This window comes from Berkeleyomyces rouxiae, assembly GCF_048999995.1.
Source record: "Berkeleyomyces rouxiae strain 22BRR77 chromosome Unknown BrBRR77_ptg000006l, whole genome shotgun sequence".
NCBI lineage: Eukaryota > Fungi > Ascomycota > Sordariomycetes > Microascales > Ceratocystidaceae > Berkeleyomyces > Berkeleyomyces rouxiae.
Window position 1 is genome coordinate 38,871 of NW_027396496.1, and position 9,892 is coordinate 48,762.

Sequence of the window (9,892 nt, forward strand, 5' to 3'; positions counted from 1 at the left end):
GGATGCCTTGTAACATCGGCGTTCAACGAGACTTTGGTGAGAAAGAAAGGGCTCCAGCGCATCCCGATAAGAAGACGGGAACTCAAGTTAGCCGAAAACGACGAAAAAAAAAGATGGATCTCAGAGATGGCGTTCTGCGATCTAGATATTGACGGCCGGACAGAAAGAATTTTCGGGTACGTCATCCCGAACCTAGCATACGACATGATTTTGGGAAAACCCTGGATGGAAAGGAATGACGTTGTCTACCTGGCGAAAGAACGAGTCATACGCCTCGGAAGCGAAGAAGATGCCCAAGTTGTGAGAGAAAAAGGATGGCTCGACGCCCATATAACAACCACAAAAGCGAGCATGGTGATGGCATCCGTCTTTGCTGCAGAAATCCGGCGCAGCAAGAAAAAGAATGAAGACATAGAGGTTTTTGCTGCCACCATCGAAGACATCAACAAGGCATTGCAAGTAAAACCTCGTGTTACCCTACAAGAGATCGACAAACGACTGCCTAGCGAACTCAAACACTTGGCAGAAGTGTTTTTAGACGACGAAAAGGACGACCAACCCCCGAACCGCCCCGGAATAGACCACGCTATCAACCTGACGAAAGACAAACAAGGGCGAGAGAACGAAGTCCCGTGGGGTCCCTTGTACAGCATGTCCCGCGACGAGCTGTTAGTCTTACGGAAAACCCTCTCGGACCATCTGGACAGGAATTGGATTCGAGCCAGCAGCTCTCCCGGCGGCGCGCCTGTTCTTTTCGCACGTAAGCCTGGAGGAGGGTTGCGCTTTTGCGTTGACTACCGCGGCATTAACGCCATTACTGAAAAAGACCGATACCCGCTTCCTTTGATCAGTGAGACACTACGAGCGTTGTCTAAGGCGAAGTACTTCACAAAGGTCGATGTTCGTGCCGCTTTCCACAAGATTCGCATAAAAGAGGGAGATGAATGGAAAACGGCCTTCCGCACACGTTTTGGACTTTTTGAATGGCTGGTGACGCCTTTTGGACTCACCGGAGCCCCTGCAACCTTTCAACGGTATATCAATTCAACCCTGCAAGAATATTTGGACGACTTCTGCTCCGCGTATATTGACGACGTCCTGATTTACACCGACGGCACCTACGCAGACCACATGGAAAAAGTTAACCTCGTCATCAAGAAATTGGGAAATGCAGGTCTCCGTTTAGACATCGACAAGTGCGAATTCGCAGTTTTTGAAACAAAGTACCTAGGTTTCATCATCCAAGCAGGCAAAGGTGTCAAAGTCGACCCAGCAAAGGTCGCTGCCATACGAGAATGGACACCACCCACCAATGTCAAGGGCGTTCGAAGTTTTATAGGATTCGCAAATTTTTACCGCCAGTTTATCGATTCCTTCAGCGACGTGGCGGCTCCACTAGTCAGGCTAACGAAGAAAGGCACCGCATGGACCTGGGGCCCAGTCGAAGAACGAGCTTTCGAGACGCTGAAGAACCTTTTTATTACCGCCCCGGTTCTGGCGATGTGGGACGAAGACAGGAAGACGATCGTGGAATGCGACTGTTCTGGATGGGCCCTGGGAGGAACTCTATCCCAAGTGGACGACGAAGGCGAACTGCGCCCAGTAGCATTCTTTTCCAAGAAGCTGTCCCCTGCCGAGGTCAACTATGAGATTCACGACAAAGAGCTCCTGGCAGTTGTGAAGTGCTTGGAAGAGTGGAGGGGCGAATTGAAGAGTCTTGGCGCCCCCTTCAAAATATTGACCGACCACAAGAACCTGCAATACTTTATGACGACACGGAAACTTTCAGAGCGGCAGGTTCGGTGGTCCCAGAAGCTTTCAGAATACGACTTCCAGCTTGAGTTCCGATCAGGAAGCAAAAGTGGTAAACCCGACGCCCTGAGCAGACGAGAACAAGACATTCCTCAAGGCGAAGACGACGACAGGTTAAAATCTCGGATCATGAGACTTGTCAAGGACCATTGGGTGTCACCAGATGCAGCAGTAATGATGACCCCGGCCCACGTTACCCAACCCGCGGACCGGATCCCTAACGGTGCGCAGCTTTTCGCGCAACTCCACCTGCAGGAACTATGGGATACAGCTAAGACGAAGGATTCGGATATTGCACTCATGTACCAAGCGTTGGCCAGTGGCGAACGAAGTTTTCCTCCTACCATCTCGAGAAAAGTCACGATCTCTATAGCGGAATGCGAGTTCGACGAGCGCGGCGCTCTAGTATATCGGCACAAACTGTTCGTGCCTGACTGGGAACCATTGCGAACTGCGCTGATCCAGAAAACACACGACTCACATGTCACAGGACACCCAGGTCGAGACGGCACGCTTGCGATTCTGTCCCGGGAATTCTTTTGGCCTGGCATTTCAAGAGAGGTGCGCCAATTCTGCGCCAATTGTGACGTGTGTGGACGATCCAAAGTATGGCGAGAAAGAAAGAAGGGACTCTTACGACCACTGCCTATCCCTGAACGACCACACTCGGAACTCGGTATCGATTTTATGACGGAACTACCTGCACGAAAGACTGGCGACCCACGATACTTGATGGTCATTGTGGACCGACTTACTGGAGCTGTCAGCTTGGAGGCCATGACAACTATGGCAGCCGAAAAGTGTGCAGAGCGGTTCGTACACTGCCACTGGAAACACCACGGCTTCCCTCACGCCTTAACATCAGACCGTGGAAGCAATTGGACGAGCGAATTTTGGACCAAGTTGTGCGAACTGACAGGGATCGAACAGAGACTGTCAACTGCCTTCCACCCAGAAACCGACGGAGCGACAGAAAGGATGAACCAGGAAGTGTTGGCCTACCTACGAGCATTCATTACTTATTCACAATACGACTGGCCCGACCTGCTACCATCCGCTATGTTAGCAATCAACAACCGAAACACTTCGACAGGAATGAGCCCCTTTTTCCTCACGCACGGCTACCATGTCAGTCCAATTCAGCAGGTCATCGCCGATCAGGCTCTTCACGGAGTTTTGGAGGCCACAGATGCGGAGAAGTTCGTTCAAAAGCTACGCGAAGGTTGGGAACTGGCACAAGCAGCAATGGCCACCCGTCAACAGGAAATGGAAGACCAGGCAAACAGATCACGTGGTGCCCAGGAACGCTTCGAAGTGGGTGACCTTGTATGGTTAAAACTCAAAAATATCAGCACTCCGCAACTGTTGAAGAAGCTTGCTTGGGCCAATGCCAAGTACCGCGTCACGAAAGTGGTTTCTCCCCATGTGGTCGAGCTTGATGTACCAACAAACATCCATCCCCGCTTCCATGTCGACCTCCTTAAACGAGCACCGAACAACCCGTTGCCCTCCCAAGAAACAGACGATGCCCAGCCTCCACACATTGAAGAGAACGACTACGGCGAGCCTGAATTTTTAGTCGAACAAATCCTGAGAAGTCGACGAAGACGCATTGGAAGGGGATTTCGAAGAGAACTACTCGTTAAATGGGTTGGATACGCAGAGCCCGATTGGAGACCACGAGCCGATTTTGAGGAGACTGAAGCACTGGACGCCTTTGAAGCGAAGTTTGGAGACGACGATGACGTTGGTGAACCAGAAGCCGGTGCGAGGACAGGGCCGCCCACACAGAGGAGAAGAGGGGGGTAATGTTACGGGTTGAGAACCCGTGGTTGGATCAGACAGAGCTGATCCAGTGCTTTCGAATGCAGGTCGTTTCACCGAATTTGGACAAGGTTTCGGATGAACTTCGGCAACTCTTCGGAGGCTTCGGAGAGCTCGGACCGGGTCGGACTTGAGGTCCGTGGGTAGGATTCGCCTAATCCGGCAGGATGCAAAAAGGTCCGAAGTGTTCCGAGGGAAACTGAGGGATTCCGACGGGATCGGAGTTAACCTCGAGTTATCGCCGAAAACTCGGACATAAGGAGCTCACGGAGGGATATTGAGCCGATCGGGAACTTGCATTTGTAAGCACAAAAATGTCTATATAGTAGACCCAAATCCGCTGTTTAGTTTAGTCTTTCTTCTACCTTTTTCTCTCCATCAAAAGATAATAAACAGCATTCTGGTCATAACTGCAAGACTCTCTTGTACTTAGTGAACCGCTCACAGTAGCTGCGCGAAGAGCAAGGTTGTTTTTGGGGCAAGCCTTTAGCATGTGGTCCTTTGCGCCACACTTCCAACAAACACCCTTTGCCATTTTGCCGTCAGCAGTCTTACGGAAGGGTAGACCGTTGGCATCGGGACCTGCAGGGGTACCCTTAGCTGGCTTGGTGTTGGGGACAGCTTTTTGGGCGCCAGCATTTCTCGAACGAGAATCTTGCTGAAAGGGGACCACACCAGGAGGCGGTTGGATTTTCCCGTTGTTTCCCCGGGTTCGGTTGTTGATCGTATTGTCCAGCGTGTTGCAGAAATTAGCGAACTGATCAAGCGTTCCCTTAGGGGCAGGATAGGTGTTCCAAGCCAGAGCGTCCTGTATGTGGGGCTTGAGGCCTCGCTGAAATAGTGCAATGGTGAAATCAGCGTCGGCCCAACCGAGTTTCTTCAACAGCGTTGTAAAAGCAGAGTGATAGGCAGTACAAGTACCTGTCTGCTTTAAGTCGAAGATCTGCTGGGTCGCAGTCATGCGCCAGTCAGGGTCATCGAAAGCCTCAGCTAACGATTTCATAAAATCGTCGTACGTTTCAAAGTTCATGTGTCCAGTGGCCGGGTCCATCCGAGGCATGGCCCAATCCAGAGCGCCATCTCTAAGGTAGGAGAAGGCAGTCATCAGCTTGCGCTGCTCCGTGCGGTGGTGCTTGGGTGCAGCAGCAAATTTGACCGCAAGTTGCCTCTGGAACGCCTGGAAGCCTTGCTGATTGCCATCATAGGGCACGACATCAAGATGCTTGTCGGCCTCTTTCAACGGATCGGCATCCTCTTCCCGTTTGACTCGGGGAAGAGACTCAAGGGAGTTGAAGCGGGCTTCAGCGCCAGCCTGGAACGCAGCCCAGTAAACCTGAGCCGCATCAGGAACAGAGCCAACGGGGATGGGCGGGGCACCATCGTCGGTGCGCAGACCAGACATGTAAGCCGCCACAATAGCCATTTTGATCTCAGCACTGAACTCCCTAGGAAGGGCACCGAGATGCCAGTTCTCAGGAGTTCGGTCAGGAATCGACAGGAGGAACGTATTGAGATGCTCGATCATTTCGCGAGTGAGGGCCATTGCGAGTTGAAACGTAATAGAGAGGGAAAAATAAATGAGGAGAGAAAAAAGTGCCAAAGAGAGCCAAAGTTGTAATAGCGTCGGGTCTTCAAATGAAGCTTAACAAAATATTACGGATAGGGCCCGAAGAAAGGATTAGGGTTCCGGGTACAGCCAACGACTCGGGACAATGATAGGTTCCTGAGGTGGACAGTCGGGCCTGTGGAGGAAGACGTCAGTTAGACAGAGTGCTAAGACGTATGGTCGGTTGAGATGAAGAGGCAACACACAACTTAGATGGCTATTCTGAGAATAGAGCGGCACAAAGAGGAAGGAGGAGGAACAATCACACACTTCAAAGAAGAAGAAAGGTTGAACTGCAAAGAAAGCAAGAACAGAATGGTATAAAGAAGAAGAAGACGGTAAGCAAGTGCATGTGATTGTTAAGCTTGGAGAACAAGAGTAAACCTGATCAACTCAGTGTAAGGGGCCAAGTCGTAAAAGGACGTAGAAGGGCAGAAACAGATATATTGCGATGGAGAGAAGAAGAAAGAACTAACTAAAACTAGGAGAGAGCAGCAGCTCTTTATACTGCCTGGGTAGAACAACTGAGGCCTACCTGATTGACCCAAACGTGGTGAGTCATCGGGCGTTCGGATCAAGGCCGGTTGGGCCACTTGTATTCGGACCGTCAGTAGTCGGGCCTTTGCGGACTCGGACCACCGACACTCGAACCACCGTTGCTCAAGCCACACCGGCTTCAACTCGGGCAATCAGGCAAAGCCTTGACCCGGGTCTCCCAGACCCTAACATCAGCCTCCTTCTCTTTCTTCCCATCCTCCCATGGCCGTGTAACACAAAAAAAGAAAACAACAGGAAGGTGGACACCAACTGAAAACAACAAAGGGAATAGCAAACAACAAGCAACTAATCATCGGTAAACGACAACAGAACGAACAAGGAGTGGAACAGACAGTGGAGAAACAAAAAAAATGTCAAAGGAAAGGGAAATAGACCCTGTGCAACAACCGTGGAACTCGCAGCTCCTTCAATCAAACTTCGGACTCAAGCAGTCCTCTCGCCACGGCACTCACACCTCAACGTCGGCAGTCTCCTGCGCTCGCAAGAATTCTTCTAAAGCAGCCGTTTCTTCCAGCGCCTCTGTAGGTTCCCAAGTGGGATCTCGCCAACCAACCCATTTCACCAAGTACTGGGCTGGTTCGTCTCTCGTGGCTGGCCGGTGTTCCAGGATCTTCTCGACTTCGTATTCCTCAAAGCCATCGATCTCGACTGGTCCGGGGCTCGATACGTGCGGGTCTTGTGAGGGCCAAGGGTCGTTCGGGTGGTATTTCAATCTGTCGGCATGAAACACGTCGTGTCCTCTGGCACCCTTCAGGTCAAGACGGTAGCTGTGGGAGCCTACAGCCTCTAAGACCTGGAGCTTCTGGTATCTTGGCCGGAGTCGCTTGCCTGGGCCTTCTTGCTGCACAGTATGGGAGCTTTTTGCCAACCAAACCCAGTCGCCGGGCTGGAAACGTCGATGTGGTTGTCTGTGTCTGTTCGACTGTTCCTCCATAGCAGACTTGGCGGCGCTGAGAGAGGCTTTGGCCCAATCCGTGTGGTCTGCCAAGCTCTTCAGGATTCTTGTTGCTTGAGCTATGGGACTCGTGTTGGCTGCAACGGGGGCTGCTAGGGGGGCAATGGCGTCGGGCTGCAGCTCAACCAAGTCAGGACTATAGCCGTGGGACAACGTGAACGGGGACGTCTCTGTTGAAGCCGCTGGGGCTGCGTTCAGGGCAAACTCCACAATTGGCAGGCAGTCTAGCCAGTCTGAGCGGTCGTGTAGGAGTTTGGCCATCTTTGTCTTCACCTCAGCATTTGTCCTCTCAGTGGCCCCGTTGGTCTGTGGGTGGTAAGCGGTGGACAGACGACGATCGATCTTCAGGGTGGTACAGAGTCGTTTCCAGAACATGTTGGCAAATTGGCGGTCAGAAGCAATGCTGTTAGGAAGACCATGGCGAGGGTAGTAGACTTCCAAGAAACGGCTGGCAAGATACTCGATATCCAGGCTGCGGCAGGCTATAAGGATGACACCCTTGGACAGATGGTCCACCACCGTCATGACGTGCTTGTAGACTTTTCCTTCCTTCTTGCACGGCGGGAGAGGGCCAATCAGATCTATGCCAATGTCACGCCAGATGCGGTCAGGTACCGGAAGGGGCTTCAGGAGACCTTGCTTGAGCTGGCGCATGACGTTCGTGCTACCGCAGATTTCGCAGTTGCGGCAGAACCGTTTGACATCCGCTGTGTAGTGCGGCCAGAAGTAAGTCTTGGAAACTTCCTGACACATGATTCTTTGGCCGGGGTGGACTAGTGTCACGGAATCGTGAATCTCTTGTAGCAAGGCTGTCCTCAGAGGTTCCCACTGGGGTACCCACAATCTTGATCTGTATCGCAGTCGACCTTCGGAGTCCAATGAGCATTCGGACAGTGACACTCGCCAATTAGTCTTCAAGCTGTCTGGCCATTTGGGCGCCTGAGAGGCAACCACTGCGCATGCTGCCGCATAGTCAGAGTCGGCTGACAATGCTTGTTCCCACAGTGTACTGAGGGCTTCCTTACGGAACGGGGATGGCAGTGTAACGCGAGCAGGTCTGACTTTCAGGGCACCGTCGGGCAAACACTGGAGGAGCTGTTGGTTGCGAGCTTGTAGGCGGGGATCATCGGGACCTGAAGGCATGTGAAGACGGGAGAGAGCATCGGGCAGTGGGGACAGTTTCCCGGGACGGTGTTCCAGTGTTAGGTCAAACTCGCTTAGCAGGTTAGCCCAACGAGCTTGCCTCTCTGTTAACTGTTGCGCAGAGGTAAAATGCAACAAGTTCTTGTGGTCTGTTAACACTCGGATGGGTCCCTGGGCGCCACGTAACTCTCCTCTCCACTCTTTCAGGGCTCGGACAATTGCCAACATTTCTTTGTCATGGATCTCATAGTTGGACTCGGCAGGAGACAGCTTCTGGCTGATGTAGGCACATGGAAACAGGCCATCTGGATGCTGCTGCAATAGGACAGCTCCAGTGCTGTAGCCTGAAGAGTCAGCTTCGACAGTTGTTGGCAGAGAGTGGTCGAAGAGGCGCAAGACGGGCGAAGCACAGAAGAGATCTTTGAGTGACGAGAAGGCAGCTTGGCATTCTGGAGACCAGACGAAGGGAACTAGGTGACCAGTCAGTGAAGTGAGAGGGACGGCTACTTCGGCAAAGTTCTTGATGAACGGGCGGTAAAAATTGGCAAATCCTAGGAAGCCACGGAGCTCTTTCTTGGAACTGGGTACGGGCCAGTCTTTCACTGCTTGCACCTTGGCAGGATCCATTGTTGCTTTTCCAGGCTTGATGATGTAGCCCAGGTACTTGACTTCTTGTACACCGAACTCGCACTTGTCGATGTCAACCGTCAGTCCGGCCTTCACGAGCTTGGCTAGGACGTGGTTAACTTGTTCCTTGTGCTCGTCGAGGGAGCCATCGGTGTACACTAGGATGTCATCAACGTAAGCAGAACAAAACAGGTCGAGGTACTCTTGCAATACGGAATTCAGGAAGCGTTGGAATTGGGCAGGAGCATTGGACAAACCAAACGGCATCACGTTCCATTCAAAGGAGCCCAGGCGCGTACGGAAAGCGGTCTTCCATTCGTGGCCTGGCTCGATACGGATATTATGGAACGCTGCAACGACGTCAAGCTTAGTGAACCACTTTGAACGGCTGATTTGGCGTAGTGTTTCCTTGAAGTTGGGTAACGGGTATCTATCCTTCTTCATCAGCTTGTTCAACAGACGGTAGTCCACGCAGAATCTAAGTCCACCGCCAGGTTTCTTGACGAACAGGATGGGGGCAGCAGCAGTGGAACTACTCATTCGAATGAACTTCTTGTTCAGTAGGTTCAGTAACGTTTGGCGCAGTACTATCAACTCATCGTGGGAAAGGCTGTACAGTGGTCCCCAGGGAGCTTCCGAGTCAGGGACAGTTAGATGAATCTCGTGGTTCATCCCGGGACGCAGCGGCGGGAGGCGGCGCGTGTAGAGTGCTTCTGGGTCAAAAGCAACAACATTCTGTGGGTCTATCCAACTGGGAACCTTTTCCTTCCAGTCATCTGTAACAGGCTCGTTCTCTCGGGCCAACTTTTCCAATGCTTTGTTGATATCCTGTATGCTCGCAGCAAAGACCTTCAAGTCCTGGTGCAAGATCTTGCTGACACGTGCAGCTTTCAATTCCGTAGGGGTGTCCAAGTTCCGAATGGTCGAAACAGAGCGAGGGACGGAGAAGTGGGGGAGCACCAAACGGTGCCGGTTGCAGTCTATTAGGGCGTTGTGGTGGCTCAGCCACGGGTATCCAATAAGAAGTTCGTCATCATAAATGTCGGGTACGACAAGGGCAAGGACTTCTTCCCGGAGGCCGCCGAGATCCAGCTCGAAGCGGGCAGCCTGAGTGGCCACAGAAGAAGGTTGGTCATTAAAAGGTTTTAGGGAAAGGGAAGTTTGCAGCGCAGAACAAGGTAGTTTCAATCGTTTCACGAGGGCCTGGGATATGATCAAGGAGACTGTATTTCCGGTATCGACTAAAGCTACTGAGTTGTGAGAGCCGTTGATTACAACGTCAACAGATAAGGAGCCTCTCACAAGCAAAGGGGACGTTCCCTTCTTGTTCTTACCCCTCCGGGGGCGACTGTCACCGGAGGGTCTCA

General features: G+C 52.1%; 2 protein-coding genes across 2 annotated transcripts; one reads left to right on the forward strand and one right to left on the reverse strand.

The window, feature by feature from the left end:
* Positions 1-351: 351 nt before the first annotated feature.
* BROUX77_005771 (uncharacterized protein) lies at positions 352-3,621 on the forward strand (the record flags this gene model as incomplete). The annotated part of the gene is made up of 1 exon (XM_073750681.1): positions 352-3,621. One exon carries the CDS (start codon positions 352-354, stop codon positions 3,619-3,621), a length of 3,270 nt encoding a protein of 1,089 aa, XP_073604008.1.
* Positions 3,622-3,689: 68 nt separating this feature from the next.
* BROUX77_005772 (uncharacterized protein) lies at positions 3,690-5,179 on the reverse strand (the record flags this gene model as incomplete). The annotated part of the gene is made up of 2 exons (XM_073750682.1): positions 3,690-3,790; positions 4,075-5,179. The coding sequence occupies 2 exons, from the start codon at positions 5,177-5,179 to the stop codon at positions 3,690-3,692; spliced, it is 1,206 nt and encodes a 401-aa protein (XP_073604009.1).
* Positions 5,180-9,892: the final 4,713 nt, after the last annotated feature.